Source organism: Periplaneta americana, chromosome 6 (assembly GCF_040183065.1).
Source record: "Periplaneta americana isolate PAMFEO1 chromosome 6, P.americana_PAMFEO1_priV1, whole genome shotgun sequence".
NCBI lineage: Eukaryota > Metazoa > Arthropoda > Insecta > Blattodea > Blattidae > Periplaneta > Periplaneta americana.
In genome coordinates, this window is record NC_091122.1 from 127,321,301 (window position 1) to 127,347,188 (window position 25,888).

A 25,888-nucleotide genomic window follows, 5' to 3' on the forward strand; every position below is an offset into this window, starting at 1 on the left:
CAGGGGATACAACAACTCTTATTTTCATTATGAGTCTTACAAACTCAGCGAAAAAGTAATGTTGAAAAATACCCGCAAAAAAGGAGATAAAGAAAAGTACTTTATGCACTTTATGTATAAGATTATATCTCATCATAAGTCTTTAATGACCATTTTGGTCTTAAGCCACAACTTTTCTCATGACTCATTTTACGCGTTTTGCAACAATTCAGTTCTTTATTCCATTTATAGTTTTATTTTCAACTATCTTCCAAAAGACACGTGAATGAAATCATTTACTCTTTAAATACATACAATTTGATCATAAAAAACATTCTTTTTAGTGCCAAATTTAAAATAGGTATTTGACTTCATTCATAAATTTTACAGTTTAATCATGGGTTATGTGTAGAATTGCCAGATTCTCAAATTGAAAATAAGGAACAAACTTATAACTAATGTGAACTGGAGACTAGAGTAGGTGATTACTGATAATGGAGTCTGATTAGGAAATATAGTTCCTCTAATAAAATAAAACCGAAATAAAGTTTATTAATTAAACAAAACTTGTTTCAAACTTATACTCGTATTATTTGCCAGTTAAGCATACATATCGATGGCTAAGAAGTAATACCACATATCTACAAAAATTGTCATTTAGTTTACTATATTATAATTTAGATTAACTACATTACTGGTACTATTATCTTCACAAAATAGGACAGTTCACTAATAATTTGTCCTCGAGTAGAAGATCTTGCAAAGCAGAAATATATATAAAAAGTTGTCTATTTTGAGAGAAATTAATTTTTAAAATGGTTTTCAAGTTAACCTAAACATTCACAGGTACGAGGTACACTTCTTAGCCACTGATATACTATGCATACATTACTACAGCTTACAGTGAATTGAAACTGATCTACTGTCATATTTAGGGACCTACTGCTCTTTCTAGCCATCTTTAACAAAGCTTTATTGGAAAAGCTAAGTTTCCCTTTGCCAAACAAATCAATAACAAGAACCCATCTTTCAGCAAAATTTCCTGAAAATGTGTATTTATTTCATGAAATAAAGTTCTTTTATTAAAAATATTTCCGAGTACATAATTCATCAACACATAATATGTTATCATTATCAACAAGAGAAAGTGATTCAGCTAAAATTAAGAAACTTTTCGAATTAGATGAATTTCTCATTGTAATAATTCCATTTTAGAAAGAACATTTTCGTTGCTAAAATCAAATAAGTTGTTTATGTAACATGTACAAATAATTTTGTACAAATCATGAAAATCTTCTGTATACTTATTCTTGTCATTTGAATTACATGCTCTGTTTAAATGGTAATTTGGTAGAAAATGTTGGTCAGTATAACGGACATCAATGATATCATCGAAGATCAGTGACAGGATAGGTTTGGTTTGTTCAAGTTTTTGGTATGCTTTGCTTAGGTATGTATGTTTTTAGTAGGCATACCAAAAGCCTGAAAAAACCAAATCTAACCTGTCATTGACCCTCGATGATGTCGCCATATTGACCAATGTGTTTTACCGAATTACCATCTAAATACTGGTGCAGCTGGTATCCAAAACAAGAATAAGCTGTTCTTTGTTCAAGGTGACATTTTAAATTCTTTATTACTTGATAAACTTTACAGATTCTTAGTGAATTTTGTTCTAAAGAACTGTTTTTTAACATGTCTATTAAGTGTTTGCAAAAAGATTTCTGTTCCCCTAAGTCTGACTCTGACAGGTTGATAAAAACTGAACAATCAACAATGCTAGTAAAATAGTAAATTACTCTAGGGAGATATTTCAGTAAGGTGAAGATAATTTATTTACTTATTTTTTTAGTTAAATTTAAATATTTAAAATAATTCTCATTATCAACTGAAAGAGTAAAAACAAAGAACATCTACTGTATAGTAAAAAACAAAAGATAAAGGTATCCCCGTAACATGCCATGAAGGCACTTGGGGGCATGGAGGTAGAGCCCCATGCTTTCCATGACCTCGGCACTAGAATGAGGTGGTGTGGTCAGCACCACACTCTGACCACATTTTACCCCTGGGAAAGACCCGGTACTCAATTTTATAGGAGGCTGAGTGAACCTCGGGGCCGTTCTGAAAGTTTGGCAACGAGAAAAAATCCTGGTACCACCTGGGATCGAACCCCGGACCTTCCAGTCTGTAGCCAGCTTCTCTACCAACTGAGCTACCCGGCCGCAAGCTACCTATTTTATACTGTACTTGGAACAAAAAAGAAAAATACCGTACTCTTCCTTAAAAAGCCGTACATCTGGCAATCCTAAGTAGGTGTGCTCTCTTCCAACACACAAGGAGACTCATGGCGCACTTTATGCACGTCTAGGAATAATAATTGTGCTTACAGGATCGAAGTCAAATGTTTCCAGAGCTACTTAGCTTGAGTTTAATTAGCTACGAATAAAATATATAATATGAAGAAACATTCTTCCTAGTGCAACAATTAAAATATTTGGTTTCATTTGTAAATAAAATTATGTGGTTTGTCTCTGTACAAGTACTCTTTCTACACCACAAGAGCTGCCCCTTGTTTACGTCTATGTAGGAATAATTGTGCTCATGGGGCCACAATCAAATGTTTTCAAAGCTACGACTTTGACTTTAATTTAGTCACTAATAAAATACATGTATGTATTTATTCACACTGCAAATGGGTATATACCTGGTGGTAGTAATAACTAATTACATTCAATAATGACAATTGATAATAAACACAACTAATAAAAACAATAATGAATAATAATAATAATAATAATAATAATAATAATAATAATAAAATAATAATAATAATAATAATAATAATAATAATAATAATAATGGGCATCCTAAATTAAATGAAGCATGGTCACTTAAAATAATATTTAAAGTAAATCTAATTTGTATCTTAACTCTAAGTTCGAACTAAGACCCACGAGTGTGACAGGTTCATACCTGCACAAGTACCTTTCGGCACTACACTTATTTCGCTGTCAACTCACTCACTGCACTGATTCTACCTGATTTCACTAACACTTCTAACCATTTCACTGTTCAAATACTTTGCACAGTCACTTCACTGACACCAACACACTTCACTTACACAATAGACTTCACTGACACAACACACTTCCTCACTGATAGAACACTTCAACTAACAAAATATCAATTACACCCTTTAAGTAGTGTGTATAATATACTACCGTCTATTAGTAAAGTCCTTAAGCATTATAAATGAAGCTCAAATCATATGTCTTATTCTGTGATAATACAGAAACATTATTAAAATGTGAGGCGAGAAAATGGCGGGTTACTGGTGGCCTGCTCCCTGTGTGGGCTGTTAGAGGATCTACAGCATCTGGACCTTTAACAGTTGCCATTTATTGATATGAAGAATCCACACGATGGATGACTAGCTGATACCACATTCTGCTGCTAAACGTCATGTGCTGCGTTGTGGACCCTTGGCAAACGACGCCAAAACCGCTGGTTGAGGTTCTTTCATCAGATGCACTTTTCGGACGACCGCTATGTGACTTTTCTTTAACAGTTCCACTTGCTCTAAATTTAGATATCAGAGATGCGACAGTGCTGTGTGATATTGATCGTCTTTCTGGATGTTGATTGTTAAAATCTGTAACTATGATATGGCAGCTGCGTTCCCCAGACATCAGAATCACCTCAGTCCTCTCCTCTTTCGTCAGTATCATTTCCAGTTACTTGAAACATCACTAGTATTATCGTATTAATAACTTTTGAACCACAACAGTTATGTCAAATCTGTTCATAGCAATGAATTTCTGAGTTAATTTTGGTCTTATTTGATATGCCACATGAACCCCTTTCCATTAAAAAAATTAGACTTTGATCCAATTTCAAGATGGCGTCCACGTTCCTGACATACCAGTAAAAGTTGGCACCCTGACCCACTGTTTGATGGGAAACTCAGATGTTTCATTTTTCCGTCCGTTTCCAAAATAAAAAATATCTTGTATTTTTTGGTGAAAAATGAGTAAATTAAAAAAAAAAAATTTTTTTTTTCTTTAAAATACTCTGTGATATGTGTGGAATGTGTAACATAATATTTTGTGAGTATTTGTGCCCTTACAGATGTTGAGACGCCATTGTTAAACTTCCTGCGTTATGGATTTTTAAATCACTCGCCCCCTTTTATTGTTGTTTCCGGTAAATTGAATTTAAAAAAAAAAAAAAAAAAAATCTTTAAAATATCCTTTGACATGTGTGGAATGCATTGCATAACATTTCGTGGGTATTTGTGCCCTTATCGGATGTTGAGACGCCATTTTTAAACTTCATGTGCTATGGATTTTTAAATCACTCGCCCCCTTTTATCAGTTTACGGTAACTTCATTTTTTTGCTACATTGCCAGACAAAAATGGATATAACTTCTGAACTATTAAAGATGCATGAAATTTAGAACACACATTCTTTAGACTATTAGGAAACGTTTCTCTGCAACAGAATTTTGTTAATTGATTTCATTTTAAAACTACGTCCGTTTGTTTGCAAAAAAGGAATTCAGAAAAGTGTTATTAAATTGTAATTGTTTATTTTACAAACGTAGGGATTAATACCAAAATTCTGTTACAGACAGTTTGTAGAGCATGCTTTTGCAAGTACATTGCAAAAACTGGATGAATCTACCTTTAAAAATGGTTTAGATATATCGGTTTTAGTAAAATCCTGCATTGGGTATATTTTTTTCAAATCTGGGCCCCCAAATAATTTGTTTTTCAAAATATTTATTTTTGGTTGAGTTGCTACGGCTATGAGCTTTCCACATACAAAAAATCAATATTTTACACCAAATAGGAAAAAAGTTTTAAAAAATACCATCCTCTCCCCTTAATTATTTATATTTGCTATATTTGCTGCGTCATCTTTAATTCCAATAAAAGACAAGGAAATCAGAAAAGTGCATTTTTTACCTTATAACCGCATATCCGCTCATATTTATTGTAAATTTCAGCAGTGAAACTTCTAGTGTACTGTTTCTGACGGCTTGATGCTGTCTGTGTGATATTCAACATACGTGTCGGTCTCCCATGTTTTTTATTTTCACATTTTTCGTGCAGTGTTAAAGTACTAAATCATATAGATTTAAATATTGCACTGAATTATTCACAGCGAGCACATGCACTGTTCAAAAGATGAAAATGCATTAACAAAACAGTTGCAATATGTCACTAATAGAAATCCACTTCCTTTAGAAAAACATTTAAACAAAACCATACAACTCGGCACGCGCTGAAAACATACAACCTATACAACTCGCCCATCACTCGTCTGCAGACCATGCAACCTGCTGAGAGCCAGTTCAGCTGGTAACAGGATCGTGAGAAGAGGAGGGGGAAGGAAAGTAAGCGAACGATGCAATGTACTAACAGTCCTGTGGAGGAGGAAATGGCATTATTTCCTTGACCAAACCAGACCAAAGAACTGAGTGAAGCACACAAGGAGTGGACTTCGACTCATTGTACCAGAAGGAAATTTGAAGTTCTCTGAGGTGGAAATGACATTATTTGATTGGTGTAGCAGAGGAAAGTTTGAAACTCGGAATGTGTTTTGAAAACTAAGGAAAGTAAAAATAATAAATAGTACATACGAAATTTATCGGGGGGAGGGGGGAACTGCAGTCCTACAGGCAGTCCCCCTACATGGGCCACCCCTAACTACGAGACATGAACTGATTGTCTAATAAATACGCAATACACACTTTTAAGATTTTCCAAATGTGTTATGGTAGGCTCAACCTGCCCTGCCTGAGCCGCCCCTGAATATCAGACCTGCCAACTTATGAGAGATGAAATGTAGGATATGGGAATTTATTGGGGAATATAAAAATAGTACCTAGTAGTAATAATAATAATAATGATAATGATGGTGATGATAACGATAATGATAGCAATGGGACAAAACCATAACATTAAACACGAAAGTTATGAGTTGATTTGTAAATTCCAGTGATTATTGTGCAGTGCGGGAGAGTATAACTCGTGGGCTAATTAGCAGGTGACTTGTGTATTATGCATGAAAGTTGGTAGGTTTGTAAATTAACCATAAACTGATGAACAACAAACTAGCAGCAACCTGCTTTCGATCCGATATGGCTCATACCTTGGCTGCACAGTACTTCTGTATTATTATTATTATTATTATTATTATTATTATTATTATTATTATTATTATTATTATTATTATTATTGTTGTTGTTGCTGTATAATATTAAAATGCATTTGAGGGAGATGCGATATGATGATAGAGACTGGATTGATCTTGCTCAGGATAGGGACCTATGGCGGGCTTATGTGAGGGCGGCAATGAACCTCTGGGTTCCTTAAAAGCCAGTAAGTAAGTATTATTGCTACTACTACTACTACTACTACTACTACTACTACTACTGCTACTACTACTGCTACTGCTACTGCTGCTGCTCCTACTACTACTACTACTACTACTACTACTACTACTACTTCTTCTATTACTACTACTACTACTACTACTACTATTACTACTACTATTACTACTACTGCTACTGCTGCTACTACTGCTACTTCTACTTCTATTACTACTACTACTACTACTACTACTGCTACTGCTACTACTACTACTACTACTACTACTACTACTACTACTATTGCTGCATTAGTTGGGAGGCTGGAGGGAATAAGTCCTTTGGAGAGGCTGAGACGTAGATGGGAGGATAATATTAAAATAGATTTGAGGGAGGTAGGATATGATGGTAGAGACAGGATTAATCTTGCTCAAGATAGGACCGATGGCGGGCTTATATGAGGGTGGCAATGAACCTCCTGATTCTTTAAAAGCCATAAGTAAGTATTACCCTAGATCATATATGTAACAGATAGATCATCCCTATGTTAAAATTGGCAGCACTTTGAAGAGAACAACCGCCAGGATCGCTATCCGTCTGCCGTAAACGAACACGAGATGGCAGTACAGTCGCTAATGCAGTTCAAATGGGAATTATGACGTGACTCCTTATGTAACAACTAGATGGCAACATAGTAAACCTGACAAAAGTTATTACCATCAAAGCCTATAAGGCCGAGCTATCTGGGTTTATATGATCTAGAGTATTACTTACTACTATTAATTTATCATAATCATCATCATCTTGGTGGTAGCTGTAACATCAAAAGTGGTAATGGCATTCCTCTTTTGGCAGGTACTGAACTCAGAATGGGTGGCGATGGATCCACGACTTCTGGTGCTGAGTGCAGTGGAGAAAAAGGCCATCATGCAGGCAACTCAGGAGAAGAAGGCTAAGCTGTCTGAGATGGCGGAGGAGTCCATCAAGAAGCAAGACACCACTCCCACTGCTGGTCCTAGTACTTCTGCTGCTCCTTCGGCCTCCCCCTCCACCAAGGTAAGAACACAGTCAATTCAGTATACCTATTGATATATTTGGCTTCATATGAAAAAAAGGAACTTCAGTTTTCTGGATTGCACACAAAATATGTTTTTAGAATCCCAAAAGTAAGCTATGTCACTTGGCCTACAAATTTTAAGGCGGTCCCATAGTTGAAAATTGTTAATGAGACAAAGTGTGACGCTGCAAAAGGCAAAGCTGTTAAGATGATAATCCATTAAGGTAGAAAGGTACTTATCTCTCAATACCACACGAGGATGTTCTGGATCCTAGACGGGAAAATGCCTGTCACATAGAATAATATTGCTCCTGCACTTTCGTAGTTTCCCCTATCTTCTATGCTAGTGGTTCCCAAACTTCGAAAACAACGATTTTAAGTTTTGTAAAGTTTACACATAACAGTATCCTGACTAATAGAATCCAGATGCTCATTATATCTTGATATAATATTAACCACTTTGCTGGAGAAACTTCATGTTTGTTTCGGCAATTTAAAACACACTTTTCTCCCATCGGGCGCCTCCTCAGGTGGTGGATAGAGGATTGCTTCCTAGATATAGGTGGTACCGAGGAAATTAAATACTTGGGGCGAACCAAGACCAGCTCCTTGCCGGGATTAAGACAAAGACCTCAACGGTGACAATGGCAGAGAAGGATATCTTTGGAACGGCAGAGTCAATGGAAGAGGCGACCCTTTCTCTACTGGGATAAATAAATAGAGAAACCGCTGCCTTGCGGAGAAGTTGAGCCTTCAAAGGCTAAGGGAGTAAACCCCAACAGAAAACTTAAGGGTAGAGGGGACTCTTAAAGGTGTGGTGAAACCAACCCCTCTAGGGGAGAAAACCCCAAAACTAAATCTAGGAGGCTGTGGGCTAATCACCCCCAACTCTGAAACAAAGCTGATTCAGAAACCTAAGGATTATAGTCGGACAGATGAATTACGAAAATAGAGAGGAATGGGCTATCATCATTAAGGAGGCATTAGCTAAACTTTAAGAGCTGCATGCCAGTAGAAGAAGAAGAAAACACACTTTGTGACTGAATCGTACTCGAACTTTGTTTGTACTGAAGACTCAAGATAGCATTAAAGCTTTTCGTACTAAAAATCACTCCCATAATAACATACACCTAAGGAAAAACAATCTAGCAGACATCGAGAGATTCAAAGCGACATTTTTGAAGAAAGCACTATGTCTATCCAGATACAACTCATTGCAGTTTACCTACATATTGTCCAAGGAATCTTTCTACATCGAAGATCTAAGATATCAACTGCTACTGACATCTACAAAGGCGTATGAGGACCTACTCCAGGAATTACAGGCAAAGAGAGCAGATTTATGGATGAAGTTCTACGCCACCGACACAATGATGATCACAGAAAAGAAAAAGGCCAATTACCAGCTGAGACATGTGATGATGTGCTTCGCAGTCCATGGGTTTTACTACAAATTATTTAGCGTTGAAAAATACCACCAGTCGAATGATCACTGTCTATGTAAACTCTGTGGACACATGTGTAACAGATACCATGTAGTGAAGTGCAAACGAAGAACAGTGTCACTAACAAAATTCTGTGAATCGTAACTAGGATACTACAGACGTGGACAAATTATTAGACAAAATGATTTATATGTGCAACAAAGCTGTATTTATCGGCAGAAATAATGAACAAAAACGAATTTTGCACAGAAATAAGGAACAGAAAATAGAGTCTGGAGGTTACTAATATTTTGTGAATATTCCCTTATTCTTTATTAACACGTTGATTTTGTCAGGGATGCCGGAAACCAAAATTTGACACTTTCTTTGAATATCAGCATCATTTAGCCAGATATCAGACAGTGCTTAAATGAATCCACGTTTTGTAGTAAGCCTCTTTTTGTTCACTTTCGTCTACAGTATAGATCATAGATTTTCAATTTTGTTCATGTCCGGTCTTCTTGCAGGCCATGGGAGAATAGACTGTTGAATATCTTCTGCAGTATATAATTAAAACACCTGTAGTACCAACACAGCCAGATAAATTATACTTAACCATTGGAAAAATATACCAGAAGATAAAAACAAACACATTTACAACAGTAGAGACTCTGTGAATTATAATGATAGTTGATATGACGAATTATATTATGTTTCCAAGAAAAACGTTTTAGTCTAATAATTTGTCCACGTCTGTAACTATGCACATTGTGCGCTTCTTCTTATTATTACTACTGAAGACTTTTTCCATACTTGTACTAATAGTGATGATTTGTTTCCTCTGTCTGTGAACACCGGTAGGTAACAGTGCACAGCGTGTCTCGGGAATTGAACTTGGTAGATGGTGAGCAGGAATCGAAGCAAGAATCGTATGGGGCGCATTTCCAGTGCACAGACATGTTTGTCACGGCCTTACTTATCATTTACGTTCTAGTTTCTCTCCTCTTCTACCATCTTGTCTTATCTTTTTTTATATCCTACTGTCTTGTGTTTATAAATTTATTTACTAAGTACTTTCACAGTTATTCCTATCTTCTGTTCTGCTGCTTTGCTATCCCTTCTTCCCTACTCATCTTCTCCTCTCTCTCATATCTACATTGTCTCCCTTCCATTTCCCTACTTTTCTATTAATTAGTGTTTTTTTTTTCTTTAATTTCCTGAGTTATTTTATTCTCGATTCTCAAATCCACCTACTCTTGATTATTCATTCTAAGTTATTCTCTCCTATAATTATTTGCATACATTTTCACTTTCTCTATTTTATAACACCATTATCATTTATTCTGTCACTGAATTGTAAGATCGAGAAGTAAATCAAGTCAACTCCGCATCTATGATGAGAAGATAAAGATTTTAGCATTTCTTCCGTTTTTATTTGCTTATACTGGGTGTTCATTTCAAAGTGTGTCATGACGTCACTGTTGATGAGTCAGCGATTTGAAGCGAGTTTCAGCTTTTGTGTCAGAGAAGTTGCCTATTAATCAAGGCATTCAATCTGAACTTGAGAACGTGTACAGTATAACTTGAACGTCGTAGTAACAGATGGCAGTCTGTACGGTCTGTGTGCTACTATAACCTCTGTCGAACTGTGTTTTGCGCGGCCAAGTCGTATGCAGGGTATTTGTTATCATCGGTTGTGTACGACAACATTCCACAATACAAATCAAATGCTCCGTGTCCATGTTGACTGTTGAAGTTAATGTCAACAAATACGTAAGTAATCGTCTTAACCCTCTCGCCATATCCCGACAGTAAGAAAAAACTCACCTCAGTACATGTTCGAAACAGTTCACATTCCTGCCACTACCGGCGTTACCGTACGTATTGGTAAGTACTCTTCTGAATGAACGCCGCACTTGGTAGGCAACTTCTCTGGCAGATGAGTAATACACCTCTGCAGAAATGTAGGAAGATTGAATTCTCTAGGCTCATCAACTAGCCATGTGACGGCATACAGCGAGCCATGACACACTTTGAACTGAACACCTAATATTCCTCTCCTTTTGTTTTTCCTTGCCTCTTCCTTCCCTCTTTCCCTCTTTTTTCTGTCTCTCCCACACTCCTCTTTCTCGTCATCTCCTCCTACATTTTGTTTTCATTCTTTCCCTCTCTTACTGTCCTCACCTAATATTGGACACTGTGCTGGTGGATGAGGTGTGATGAAAAAGGTTTAGATTTCAAAAACACTTGTAGCTCGGTGTGTAATAGTAGGAGGGGGACGACACTATAGGGCGAGGATATACGCGTGCTGTCATGGGTGACTTGTCGAGGTCACATGCTAGAGATAAGAGAGAAATACGGTCAAACGTGAGGTAAAATTACCACATTTCTCGGCATATCAGTAGTCATAACTCTGCAACTGAAGGAACTACATGAGTGTTTAGCATTCACATTATTTGTTAGGGACTGATTTACAAAATGAAAGTGCAAAAATGAAGAATGGGCAACTGTGATATAGTAAACAATTGGAAACCAAGACAAAAATTTAGACTTCATTTGAAAATGTCGAAACATTTACATAGAAAATATCCAAAATCCTGTAAGATACGTGTCAAGGAAGAAAGAAGGCAATATGCTGTACGAAATAAGGGGCCACTCAGTGGTGCTGGGCGAACTAGCTGGCGGGAGCACTACAGAGATACTGATTGATTACGAAATTAATGCCAGCAATTCCGATTTTGCAAACAGACGAAACAAATGACCATCAGGTATGTGTAGAGCCATATCGATAAAATTCGTGTTTACATGAATTTCAATTCAAACTATTTTCCCCCTTTCAAGTGTTTCAGTCTGGTTTTTTGGGTAACACATGTTTTCAGTCATAAGACATTTCAGTCAATATGATATTTCAGTCGCACGGACATTACAGTATCACGATTTTCGGCCAAGTATACTTTTGTTGAAACTGTGATAGTTTAACTAAAACGGTAATTTTATCATTCCTATTATTGTTCAGACAATTTTGTTGTTTTCTATATCCTGGCAACAGTATTTTGTGAACTGTCAATTGAATTCTTTCCACATTTCAAGAAATTTACAACTGTAAAATGACTGAAATAATTAACTCGGCTAGGAGTAAACTAAATCTTAAAATATATCTTTATCAGTTTCATACCATAGACAAACAGAAGACACATCGCTACAGGCAGTGTAAGGACAGAGATTCATATACAGCAAGCTGTACAACAAAAAAAAATATGGTCAACAAAGAAGTTTTTTAGTAACGGAAAGATGATCACAGCCATGCTGCTGGTGTGAGAAAAGGAACAGTATATAGTTGTTTTCAAAGCTGATCGAAAACTTTTGACTGGTAGTTTACCTCCAGTACAGCCTTTTGATTTTTACTCCTTCATTTATCTGTCTCTCATTTCCTGTCCTCTTTTCTATCATTTTATCTCCTAACAAATCGCTCCACCAACTAAGAATGGCCAAGCACCACTACTCACCGAATCAAGAAACAGCTCTGAATGTCAATCTTCCTGGCATCTGTGCCAAGTGAGGATTCCTCTGTTTGTTCGAATTAAGACCACTCATGGTGGTTTATTATTTACTTTTTCTTTTTCTTTTTTTTTTTTTTCGTAATTAGCATATGGGCTATTCCATCTCAAATCGACCTAAATATAGAGAAAATTGACCTTGCAATTTTTAAATACAATGAAACTTTTTCTGTCCGTAGACAACTATGATATAGTGCTTTGTGCAAAGTTTGAGGCATCAGAACTTCATAGTGTTTAAATTAAAAATATTTTAATTTATCGTATTTTCATAAAATTAGCAACTTTAAACTGTTGTGGCTCCGAAACCCTTTTACCCAATGATCAAAATCATGGTTTGTTTTGATGCTGAAAAGTTAAAGTTTATATTGACATGTAAACAGTTTTTCTTACTTTTTATGGAAATGGAGAAATTTAGATTTTTCTTAATTAAGACACCTTTGTCCACGAAAAAATATTTTTAAAATATATGGTTAGATTCCACAATGAAAGTACAAATAAACACGTATTTTTTACTGGTGCAACGTTAATAAGAAAGTATTGAAAAATCAAATAAAGAAAATAAATAGTACGCGCATGAGCTAACCAGCTGACTGTGAGGCGGGAGCTAGCCTAGGCAAGCAAGGCCAGGAGACATAAACACGTGATGTTTCGTCTAGTAGTGCATAGCTGGACTAGCTTTGTCACAGGTTTTCATAAACATAGGAGTAAAATGACGCCCAGCGCTCGCTTATCTTTAATCTCTCAGCCAGTCTGTGCTGTGTTGCGCCTTTCAAGTCTAGGCGTGTGAAAATAATTTATTTAATACCCTCGAAACTTATTGCCGTGACACTAAGCAAACAATGCCGAATCTCTCTTAATAATGCAAGGTTTTTTCTCAATATTTTTTTACATTTTTACAAATGGGCAAAAAGCCTAAAACTAAGTAAAATCAGATTATCTGTCTCTCTGTATACAATAAAAATAAGGATTACTTATCATAACCTACCAAATGTCAGCTTCAAAATGAGCTCTCGTTCATTGTTCTGCAGTAAATGGTTCCAGAGTTCTGAACGCTGAAAGAGGCTTGTTTTTCTAAAATACAGTAAATTTATCGCTCAACAATACGAAAACCGTTTGACTTTCGATAGTATATTTTTGCAAATGCACTCTCCTCAGCACCTTGTATAAGTAAGGAAAAAATTAGAGTATAAAAAAAATGCGAGGTGTTTTACTGATCGATTTCATATGGAATAGCCCATATATTTATGAATTTAAATACTATTATAGTCACAATCATGCCATGGTATGAAAGAAAAATTTCACAACCTCGAGCGGGAATCGAACCTGCGACACAGGAAGTCGCAGGTTCGATTCCCGCTCGAGGTTGTGAAATTTTTCTTTCATACCATGGCATGATTGTGACTATAATAGTATTTAAATTCATTAATATATCACATCAATGGACGTGTATACGTCACCAAACATCATAAGATGAAGATTCCATATATTTGTTATTGTATTTCATATTATTTAAATTGTGGTGGACCATTGATAGCCATATGAGTCACTGACTTCAATTTCTGTTATTTATTGTTCCTTTCTGTTCTTGATTGTTACACAGGATGTAAAGACGTCACAAACCGACACAGTGATGATCAAGGAAGCACATTCTTGGATCACACCTATAATTTCTGAAGCAATTGCAGGAAGTTGGAACAAACCAAAGCAGGAAAAGAAGTGAAATGAGTCAGATTATGTATGTTAACCATATTTTTGTGAATATACAGTATGTACTTGTCATGAATGAACATTGATATGGCGTTAATGAAGTGTAACTTCTGTTACTTCTTGCTTTAATATACCCAGTGTCAAGAGACAGAGCATGGCATTTTCAAAGTCTTAGCCCCTGTTGTATTTACAGTAGCATGCGTGTAACACCATGGTCATATTTTACTAACTCACTGTACTTCCAAAAAAAATACTAGGCCTATATACAGGGTGGGGCATGGGAACCAAGTGTTTTTTAAATGACTTGTACTCGCTCATTATGAAAGGGAGAGATGTGCGGCATGTGACATTCCATTCCTCGGCTCATAGCATTTCACCTGCAGTCGGCATCATGGAGCAGTGGACGTATGTTTGCGTATGATTGTTTTGTTAGAAATGGAGAGTCGGTGACCTCGATACGGCGTGAGTTTTGCTACAGATTCAATATTAATCGCAATGATTCTGTTCCCGTGCGTGACACAATCTTATGCTGGGTTAAAGAATCTTAAAAAAAATAGGCGCAATACTGAAGAATAAATCACCCGGCTCCCAACACAGAGTGGGTACTCAAGAAAATTTTCAGTCAGATAAGCGATACTGCGCAGCCCAGGCCGCTCTGCTTGAAGACATTCAGCTGCTTTTGGAATCAGCAATCGTACGGTAAGACGGATTTTGCATGGCAATTTACATTTACACCCATACCAGATAGGTGGTTTCAGCAAGATGGGGCCACGGCGCATATCTCCAGAGCGTCAATGGCAGTTCTTTGCCTCCTGTTTTCCAATCGTCTCATTTCGAGATTTGGTGATGTTCCATGGCTCCCTCGGTCCCCTGACCTGTCCACGTGATTTTTTTCTATGTGAGTACCTAAAGGCACGTGTTTACGAGGATAAGCCCCGAATATTAGATGAATTAAAGGACACAGTACGTCAACACATCACCCAAATCAACAGAGATTCCCTGGACAGAAAAGAGGTGACTTTTCGTCAGCACCTTCAACAATGCGTCAACACAGACGGACATCACATGCCAGATGTAATTTTCTGCTCATAATTGAAATGGTATGTTCTGACAAACGTTGTTCTACAAATAAAATGTGTTGAAAACAAAAACTAACTGTTTTATGATTATTTTAAAAACACTTGGTTCCTATGCCCCACCCAGTACAATGTTATGCATAATCAAATACAGTAAAACCTCAAGATACAGACACTCCTCATATACGGACAGATTTTTATGTCCCAACTGAAATAATATAGAAATAATGATAAATTTAACTCTCGTTTACGGACATTCTCAGACACGGACACGGACAGCTGTTTCACAGTCCTAAAGCTTGCTTTACTTCCTGACTCCAGACAGAACTTGGATTTCAAGATCTAATGTGTTACAAAAATGGAAAATTTAGTTTTGAGAACTGAACAGAAATTCCTTAGCATGAAAGAAGACAATAAGGTCTCGTAGGCTACCACTAGCCCAGCCGGCTATCCCTTGTTAGCTGGAAGTGGGTGGATAAACAAAATCATAAAATTTAACTTGTCTGATGGGTCCAAGGTTTCTGCGAGCGTCAAATTGTATTCGACACATGATAGGGTTAATAGGATTATTCTGTTCACTTCGATCAGTTGTTCTGTTTCGAGAGACATGGCACCTGAACGTAAAGGTTAAGTTGAAAACTGTAAATTACAATACTACATAACTGTAGACCTAGAATAAAATTGCAAGGCACAGTACTGTATTTTCCTTTTTTGGTCTTATCCATTGTAGCTCAAAGTTGCAAAGAATTTACTGTAGTACAGTATACTGTATTTAGAATTAAACTACAGTAATACATTTCATTTAAAGCGTGAAAGCATACATAATGCATATTATAAATTTGCTGTTAGATTGGAGAGCCTTCCTCCCAATAAAGAATACCTCCTAGATGCGGGCAGATTGTTACGTCCTTTTGATGTCCCCTCCGTAAATGAGAGGTTTCACTGTACTGTAAGTTTGGCTATGGAACTGTACTATGGAAATTAGAAAGTCGTTTTAGCATTCCCATTTGTTCACACCACTAAAAAGACTGTTATTTCATCCGTATTTAGTTACTTATGGCGATATTATATTTATGTCACAGCATTTCTGTTTCTTTCTATGTGTTCCGCGACTTTTAGTTTCTGTTGCCTATTGAGCCAGGGTCATTTTTGAGAGCTACCAATTATATCATTGTGATCATGATCAATTATTGTTCTTTTTGACATCTGCTTACTCGAACTTTTTCCTTTAATCAGCATGCGCGGAGAGTATTGATTAATGAGTTTTTATCTCTCAAGGAAGGGGAACAGGGTGAAAGACAGCTTTGGAGCTGAGAAGCTCCCCTCTGGCTCTAGTGATACACAAGGGAATGGACATTGACTCAATAGTCTGGTTTACCGATAGTAGCAAGCACAAGCTGCTGTCTCATGTTACTGGCAGACGACTATGTTTACAGATAGGAGAAAAGTTTTCCAGGCTATGAGGCCATGGTCTGTTGGTTGTGTGACCAAACGTTTCGTTCACTGCTGCGGTGAACATCTTCAGTGGTGTAGATTGCTGGTGCAGCTGGTTCTACTGCACGTGCCGATTAGAACCAGTTGCACCAGCAATCTACACCACTGAAGATGTTCACCGCAGCAGTGAACGAAACGTTTGGTCACACAACCAACAGACCACGGCCTCATAGCCCGGAAAACTTTTCTCCTATTGACGCTGGCCGTGAAAGCCTACACTCTAATATGTTTACAGAGTTTATTGTTATATTCTTCTATTACTCGGTTTTCGTGTATTTTATTGTTATATTTGAAAGTTTCTTTTGGCCAAATTGATATTTTATTGTTTATATTGTAAGTAGTAATCATGTTGCAATTGAGGACCGTTTTTGCAAAACTTGCTAACTGAAAGAACTAAATTTTACAGGAGAGACAAAACACTGTAGTAAGCAAATTTTGCTGTATCTCTCACTTATAGCAGAAAGCAAGTTTTGAAAAAACGATCACACTTTGACACACTACAATGAAGATGAATAAACCAATATTACTAAGACGCTTTGAACATCACGTAGAGGCCTGCCTTATGTTAATGATTCCATCAAAATCTCAATTTTGCAAATTTTGCAGTTAGCAAGTTTTGCAAAACCGGTCCTCAATTATACTAGGGTTAATGTATAACATTTATATTCTTTAGCATTATTTATATAAGCATTTAACCACCCTAAACTTTCCTAGAGCTGTTAAAGATTTATACTGAAAATTTTATTTATTTTGTTAAATTAAATATTAGATTAATATATAAATGAATGGTGAATTTGCAAAACGACTTAAGTCCCTAAAAGTAATTTTGAGAAAACTGTTTTTAGCCTCGCTGAATCATATATTGTTACAATATAATTTTTTATATGTAAGAGAAATAGTTTTATTATAAAAATTCATACTTTTGTCTTCTTCTTCAGGTCGTAAAAAATGTAATTATCTTCAGGACTTAAGTTGTTCTGCAAATTAACTTCAATCCTGCATCATAATTATTAGGTTACCGACACATAAACATGTTTAACTAAATGTATTTATAGCAAATTCATAAAATAACCTTGTTGAACAACATTATTTTGAACAATTTGTTAATCACAAGAGCACAGACAACTTTTAGGAGCATTATAACGAGACCACAGCTTAGTTTCATCTTTCAATTCTTTGTTGTCTCCCATGCTATAATGTTTTCGTAAAATGTATGCACGTCTTCTTCATCACGAATGTACTTAAGCATTTTACGAATATTTTTAATTTTGGTTTCATTGATTGGGGATAAACCACTGTGTTGGAAAGTGTGGAGAAAGAATGATGCTGAAAATGATCAAGAAGTGGAAAGGGAATTGGTTATGTCACTGGCTGAATAGACCTGCCTACTGAAGAATGCACTGGAAGGAATGGTAAACGTGAGATAAGTTCGAAAAGAATTACCAATGACAACAGACAAAAAACAATTTGTCAGCTGAGTGTATGATTAAAATTACATATTATGTAAGTTTCTTCTTCTTGACAGGAAAAACAACTTAAGTCTAAGACTAAAGTCGTTTTACCCCTTAAGCAAATATTCTGCTGCTAATAAAAACTATACAGAAGTCGTGGATTAAAGTCATTCTACTACTAAACGAACCCAAGAGGTGGAACTTAAAACTGAGACGATTTGATCCGACACCGGGATGGGAATCCGGTGTGGCTTAGTGGATAAAGCATCAGCACATAGAGTTGAAAACCCGGGTTCAAATCCTGGTGCTGGAGAGAATTTTTCTCCATTCCACTACTCTTTCACTATTTAATAAGTTGTCTTAAGTTATATTATTCAAATAAGATATAAAAGTACCAATATTATTTTCAGTTAAAAATACATTATCGAATAACTATGATTAACTACATAATTAATTTCCTTAATACATTAAATAAAGCAAATAAATAGAATTAATTGCTTAAATTAAATAAGTACATTAAATATACCTCCGATTGAGGTTCTGGCTGTTATGTACATCTGTTATCAAGCAGTACATCTCACTTGACAGTATGTGTCAGAGGAAGAACATTTGTTTTTATGCATCTAAAATCTGACTAGTGTAATATGTAGTTAGTCGGTGATGTATGCAATGGAGGGGGAATGGAACTGGCCACCTTACCCCATTATCTCCTAGCCTAGTTGCCGCTTCAGTGGTACCATGTTGGTAACACTTGTGGGGTTCAGACCTGTCTTCGAACAGTTGACTAAACAATAACAACAAACTACAAAATAAATAAAATTAATAAATTAAATAAATAAAATAAGTAAATTAAATAAATTAAGTGAAATAAGTAAATAGATAAATGAAATAAATAGATAAAATAAATAAAACGATAAATGAAATAAATAGATAAATAAATATATAAAATAATTAATTACATAAATAAATAAATAAAATAAACGAAATAGATAAAATAAATATATAAAATAAATAAATAAAGGAAATAAATAAAATAAATTAATATATGAAAGAAATAAAATAAATAAATAAATTAAATATGTAAATTAATTCGAAAGCAATGAAGGCCCTGTAGATTACGACAGACTGCTTGAAGTAAGATATTGGTCACACCCAACTGACAGAATAACAATAGGTGAAGTGAAAAAATCAAGAAGCGGTTGTCGAGAATGAAGCAGATCGCGAAAATATTATTCATATGGTAGGCTACAACGAAGCCCACACACGAGTACCAGGAGCATATTCAGACAACTAGGTGTTTCTCAAAGTAAGGCGTGGAGAACATTGACTGATGAGGGAATGTACCTCTATCCTTTACAGCGAGTTCAACATCTTTTCAGCCACATGACTATAATAGACGAATGCAACTTTGTGCGTGGATAAATGATCTTGAGTTGCATTGGTTCATTTTGTTTTGTAACGAAGCCCAGTTTACCCACAATGGAGTTTTCAATATACATAATTCACATGTTTGTTCGGAGGAAAACCCCCACGAGATCGTGATACATAATTTCCAGCATCACTTCATTTGCAATGTGCATTGTGGTTTGATTAACAATAATTTAATTAGTTCAGACATTTTCGAGTGTCGTCTTACAAGGCAAAGGTACTTGCAATTTTTGCGATAGGAATTACCTCCATTATTGGAAGAAATGCCATTGCATACACGAGGACTAATGTATTTCCAGCATGATAGCATGCCCCCTCACTTTTCACGGTAAGTGGTGAATAATTTAAACGAGAGATCGCAGGACATTGGATAAATCGTGGTGGTCCTTTTCCTTCACCAGCTAGATCTCCTGATTTGACCCCATTAGACTATTGTTTGTGGGGATGGTTTAAAGATATTGTGTACAGTGTGAGAGAGAACACGCGAGAATATTCGTGGTGAACAACGGAAGTTATGGAATGGGGTGTGTGCAGTTCACACTCAGGTGGCTACGTGTATTGCTGCAGAAGGTGGGGGTATTGAAAACTGGCTTTAAAAGTAAGCATTCACTACATCGTATCGCACTCCTCGTATGCACGTAACAGATATTTTAATATTTTAAGTGCAGTGCGTTCACCGTAACGGCTCTACCTCATCGCCTTATCGGATTCGCTATCAGCTGTTTAAAACATGACGTCGTACGATATTGACATTGCTGAAAACAGAGGAGTTTGACGTTAGGTCTGTTAATTGTGAGTGTTAGCAAATAAGAATTTGTAATTGCTTCATGTAATTGAAAAGGAAGAAACGAAAGAGATATTGGTTACGTAATATGTATGTAAGAAACAACTTGATTACTGTAATGGGAACGCCTCAAATTATATAATTGTTCGCAATTTTCTACAATCGAAATAAGTTTTCCGTCTGCCATTTTGGCGCGACACTGAACATGGCACAACATAATAGTAACAGTTGAGCAATTAAAATTGATTTATTAAAGAAAGCCATGATCACACGCATCAGAAAAGTTGCTCATCCGAGAAACATGGACGGATTTGCTGAGAGCCGATGCGTGCAATACGATGTAGTGAATGCGGTTACATAACAATTACAGAAAAGATTGTCTTTTTCCGATTTGTCCAATGAGTGCGATACGATGTAGTGAATGCTTACCTTAATACAGATTTTTCAGGCGTGTAATAATGTGAATGTTCTTTAATGAATTTATAATACACCCAGTACCATTGTTGTAAATAATTTAAATGCTTAAACCTTCATAATATCTACGTTTATGTTTAACATTCAGGAGGGCGTAACTCAATTAAAAAATATGACATATGTTTATATGAACTTCTTTCATCAGAATGATGTCAGAAATCACATCCTAGAGTAATGCACAATCTTCTTGAATCACTCTGTATGTAATGTAAACGTAGCATGTAATATTGCAACATTTGTACCACATTGTTTTATAATGTATTTAAGCATAAGCTTTATAATTGACTAGTTAATCATCCATTGTATAGAGTAAATTAATTTTTATTTTTAATTTGTGGATTTGTAATGTATAATTTAATTTGACTCTACCTATTGCAACATGTATTGCTAAATGAACTACGAACTATGAACTATACATACAGGTAATGTAAACTTAGCATGTAATAGTGCAACACTTGTACAACATTGTCTTATAATGTACTTAAGCATAAGATTTATAATTGACTAGTTGATCATTCTGTTGAGTGTCTAGTGCAATAGTGTACTGCTAGTATATTTTATGTCATAATTATGTATATATTTTATGTAAGTGTTTGTACAGGGCTATAATATGTATGATTTAATTACAGCTCTAATATACCTTCGGGTAAAATAGGGTTCTATAAACTTGGAAATTCAATAATAATAGTGTACTGCTAAATGACAATGAACTATGAACTGTGAATCATACATAATATATGTAACGTAAACATAGCAAGTAGTATTGAAACACTTGTACACAATGGAACATGCTGTTTTAGCACAACAAAATTAAAAAAAAAAACAAATAAATAAATGATTGAATGAATGAGTTAATAAATAAATAAGTAAATAAATGAATTAATCAAATATATAAATAAATTAATTAAATAAATAATTAAATACATTAAATAAATAAAACAAGTAATTGAATAAATGAAATAAATAATATAAATATATAATTAAATAAAATAGATAAATAAAATTAATTAATTATACAAATAAATTAAGTAAATAAATCAATCAATAAATTAATTAAATAAAATCAATAAATAAATAAATGAGTGAATGAATGAATGAGTAAATAAACAAATAAGTAAACAAATGTATTAATTAAATAGATAAATAAATTAATATATAAATTAATTAAATGAATAAATTAAATACATGAAGTAAATAAATCAGTAAAAATTAAATAAATAAATAGATAAATAAAAATAATTAATTACATAAATAAATTAAATAAATCAATCAATAAGTTAATTAAATTAATAAATTTAAAAAAATACAATAAATACATAAAATAAATGAATTAAATAAATATATTAATTAATTTAAATAAAATAAAATATATGTAAATGAAGTAAAATAAAAAATAAATCATTGGAACTACATGAGTAAATTAATTGATTAAACACATAAAACACATACAAATTACTTGGTTAATTAAATATGTAAATAAAATAAATGAGGATATCATGAAGGAACTCGAGGCTGATGGAATACATGAAATTAAAGTTAAAATTAGCAAATAAAACTAAAATTAAAAAGTAAAATGGAAATCGAAATTAAATAATAAAAGTGAAAGAAAAATTGAAATTAAAAAATAAAATTAAAATTAATATTAAGATTAAAAACTAACATAAAAATTAAAAAAAAAAATATATATATATATATATATATATATATATATATAATTAAAATTAAAAATTACGAAATGAAATTAAAATGAAAATTAAAACTGAAATTAAAGTTATAAAGAAAATTAAAATATAAACTAGAAACATGTAAAAGGAGCCCTAGCAAAATGAACATTAAAAAATATATGTATGTAATAAAAATTTATATAATTGAAATTAAAAGTAAAATTAAAAAACAAAATTAAAATTAGAAATAAAATTACAACCAAAATTGAAATTAACATTAAAAATGAAATTATTAAATTAAATTTAAATAAAGGAATATAAAAAAAATGAAATTGAAATTAGAAAATATAATTAAAAATATTAAATCAAAATTTAAATAAAAATTAAAGAATAAAATTAAAATTAAAAATAAAATTAAAATTAAAGATTAAAAAATGTAATTAAAATTAAAAATTAATAAAACATAAATAAAAATTGAAATCAAAATTAAAAAGTAAAATTGTAATTAAAATAATTAAATTAAAATAATTATTTGAAAACCAGAATTAAAAAAAAATAAATTATATAATGAAATTCAAATTGAAATTAAATAATAAAAGTAAATTTAATTTAAAGTTAAGAAATAGAATTAAAATTCAAAATTAAAGTTGAAATTAAAAAATAAAATTACAATTAAGAAATGAAATGAAATTTGAAAATTAATATTAAAATATAAAACTATAGTTATAAAATGGAATTAAAATGAAAGGTAAAATTAAAATCGAAATTAAAAGTAAAACAAGCAAATTAAAATTAAAATTAAATTAGAATTTGAAAAATTAAAGCGAAAATATAAAAATAAAATTAAAATTGAAAAATAAGGATTAAATTAGAAAAAAGATTAAAATAAACTAAATTAAAATTAGAATTAAACTTAAAAAATAGAAATGAAATGAAAATTAGAATTAAGAAATAAAATTAAAACTAATATTAAAAATTGAAATCAAATAATAAAAGTAAAATAAAAATTATAATTGAAATTAAGAAATAAAATTAAAAAATAAAATTGAAATTAAAATAAATATAAATAATGAAAACTATTATTAAAATAAAAAAACGTAATTTAAATTAGAATAGATATTAAAAATCAAATAAAAAAGCTAATTGAGAAATAAAATTGGAATTAAAACATAAATTAAGGTTAAAAAAGAAATTAACATTTAAAATAGAAACATGTAAAAGGAGTCCTAATAAAATTAATATTGAAATGAAATGAAAATTAAAATTGAGATAAATATTAAAAAATAAGATTAAAATTGAAATTAAAATAAAATTAAAATGTGAATTACAATTTCAATTGCAGTTGAAATTAAAAAATAAAACTGAAATTAAAATTAAAAATCAAAATTGAAGTCTAATTAAAATCAAAAAGTAAAATTACAATTAAAAAATATAATTGGAATTAAAATTAAAGAATGAAATTGAAATTAAAAATTAAAACTAACATCAAAATTGCACTTAGAAGTTGAACAAAAAAAATTAAAATGGAGATACGAATTTAAAATTTAAAAATAAAAATTAAATTAAAATAGAAAGAATAAGATTACAATTGAAATTAAAAAATATTAATGAAATGAATGAGAGCAAATGCGCACAAATGTGCATAAGGTGAGTTAATTAGTCTGAACAAAACTTATTAAGCGATGAGCATCTTTCAACACACTTTACGACGTGGTATCATTCACATGGGTTTTTGCACAATACGCACACGCATTCTTGGTTCGGCTCATGGAAATTCTTGGTGCTGCATACCTTGTGATGAAAACCGTGGATTGCGTATCATGTTAGGATGTGCCTCATCTCGTAGTTGGGTCGTGTCCACTCTCTCGTACACATGGCCTCTGTTGTGTAGAATTCGCTGCGGATGTCTTTCCTCTTCTCCTGCAGTCCTTGGAGCGTAGTCTCATATGCGCTGGTGCCCGGTAGTAGTAGCCGTCGTCTAATGTCTTCGACGAAGAAAGTCTCTCTCATTAGGGCATACGTCTTCCTCGATGGTGCCGTTTTTCCAACTCCTAGCACTCTTTTCATGAAGCGTGCTTTCACTGTTTCTATTTGTGCCATGTCTCTGCTTGTAAGTTTTCCCCAAATTATGTTCATTCCATATGTTGCTATGGGGGTTATGACTGTCTTGAAAAGCGTCATTGCTGTTTCTGCTGATAATTGCTGGAGGTGGTTGATGCTGTATATTGCTCTAATTGCTGCTGACACTTTTTGTTATATGTGCATTCTGAAGGATTTTATGGTTGTTTGTACGCTAATGCCTAGGTAGGAGAATTGCGATACGACTTCTAGTGGCTTGCCGAGAAGCATTAATCTGTCAGTTTCGTTGGGCTTTCCTCCCTTTCCGAAGGTCATCTGCTTAGTCTTTTGATGATTTATTTGCAGGCAGTTTTCATCAGCCCATTTCTCGAGTTTATTGAGTGTACATTGCAGTTCCTCTTTGTTAGGCGATCCCAGTACCATGTCATCAGCGTACATTATGATCGATGTCGCCCTGTCCTTGGTGATATCTATGATGTCAGCCGTCAGGATATTGAAGAGCACCGGGCTGATGGGGTTCCCTTGCAATACTCCATTTGTTTGCCTTATTTTCTTTGAGAGTGTGACCTCATCGTATACTTGAACGTAGTTGCAGTCCAGGATGCTTGCCACAATTGTTGCTAATTGGCTTGAGTCTTCTAGAAGGGGTATCTCTCTGTTGATGAGGTCGAATGCTTTCTTATAGTCAATGAATACTGCGAAATATTTCTTCCCAGCGTATCTGAAGGCGTCCTCGACCTGTTCTATGAGGTAGTTCGCCACTTGTAGTGTGCCTCTGCCCTTTCTGAAGCCGCATTGGCATTCTGGAATGTGCCTGTCCACTGTGGTCATGATCTTGTTTGTTAAGATTTTTGAGAATATTTTGAACGCAGCGTTTTCGAGTGCAATGCCGCGATACGAGTCTGGGTTGTTGGTGTCTCCTTTCCCTTTATGTAAGATTTTTATTATTGACGTTCTCCAGGCTTCCGGGTTTTTCCCTGTGCTTATGCATTTGTTGTATAAGTTGTACCATAAGTCTTCCATTAGGTACAGTGACTCTTTTAGGTGTTCAGCATAGATGCCATTGGGACCTGCTGCTTTCTTGCTCCTGGCTGATGTTATGGCGTAGTTTATCTCTTCTTTAGTAAAGTAAACGGGCTCTTTGGATATGTCTCTGGTGTGCGTTTCTTGTGCTGTATTTCTTTGTTGTTGGTTTAGAAGGCAGTGGAAGTGATTTTCCCACGTTTCCATGGGTATTTCGTTCGCTGTCTTTGGTCTCGGTTTTCTGAGAACGATATAAGGGTCTCTTCTTGCTTCTTCGGTGATCCATTTTGCTTCTTCTTCGATGTAATTGGCTTTTT

General features: G+C 34.0%; 2 protein-coding genes across 2 annotated transcripts in view; one reads left to right on the plus strand and one right to left on the minus strand.

The window, feature by feature from the left end:
• The window catches only part of LOC138701718 (testis-specific serine/threonine-protein kinase 3-like), a 42,054-nt gene extending 25,386 nt beyond the window's left edge, over positions 1 to 16,668 (plus strand). Inside the window, exons 6-7 of the mRNA XM_069828917.1 lie at positions 7,209 to 7,409; positions 13,992 to 16,668. Coding sequence (XP_069685018.1) covers positions 7,209 to 7,409; positions 13,992 to 14,111 — 321 coding nt within the window. The 3' untranslated portion in view covers positions 14,112 to 16,668. The remainder of the gene's footprint in view (positions 1 to 7,208; positions 7,410 to 13,991) is intronic.
• Positions 1 to 25,888, minus strand: part of LOC138701719 (chymotrypsin-like protease CTRL-1) — a 270,184-nt gene that overhangs the window by 33,602 nt on the left and 210,694 nt on the right. The window lies entirely within an intron of this gene.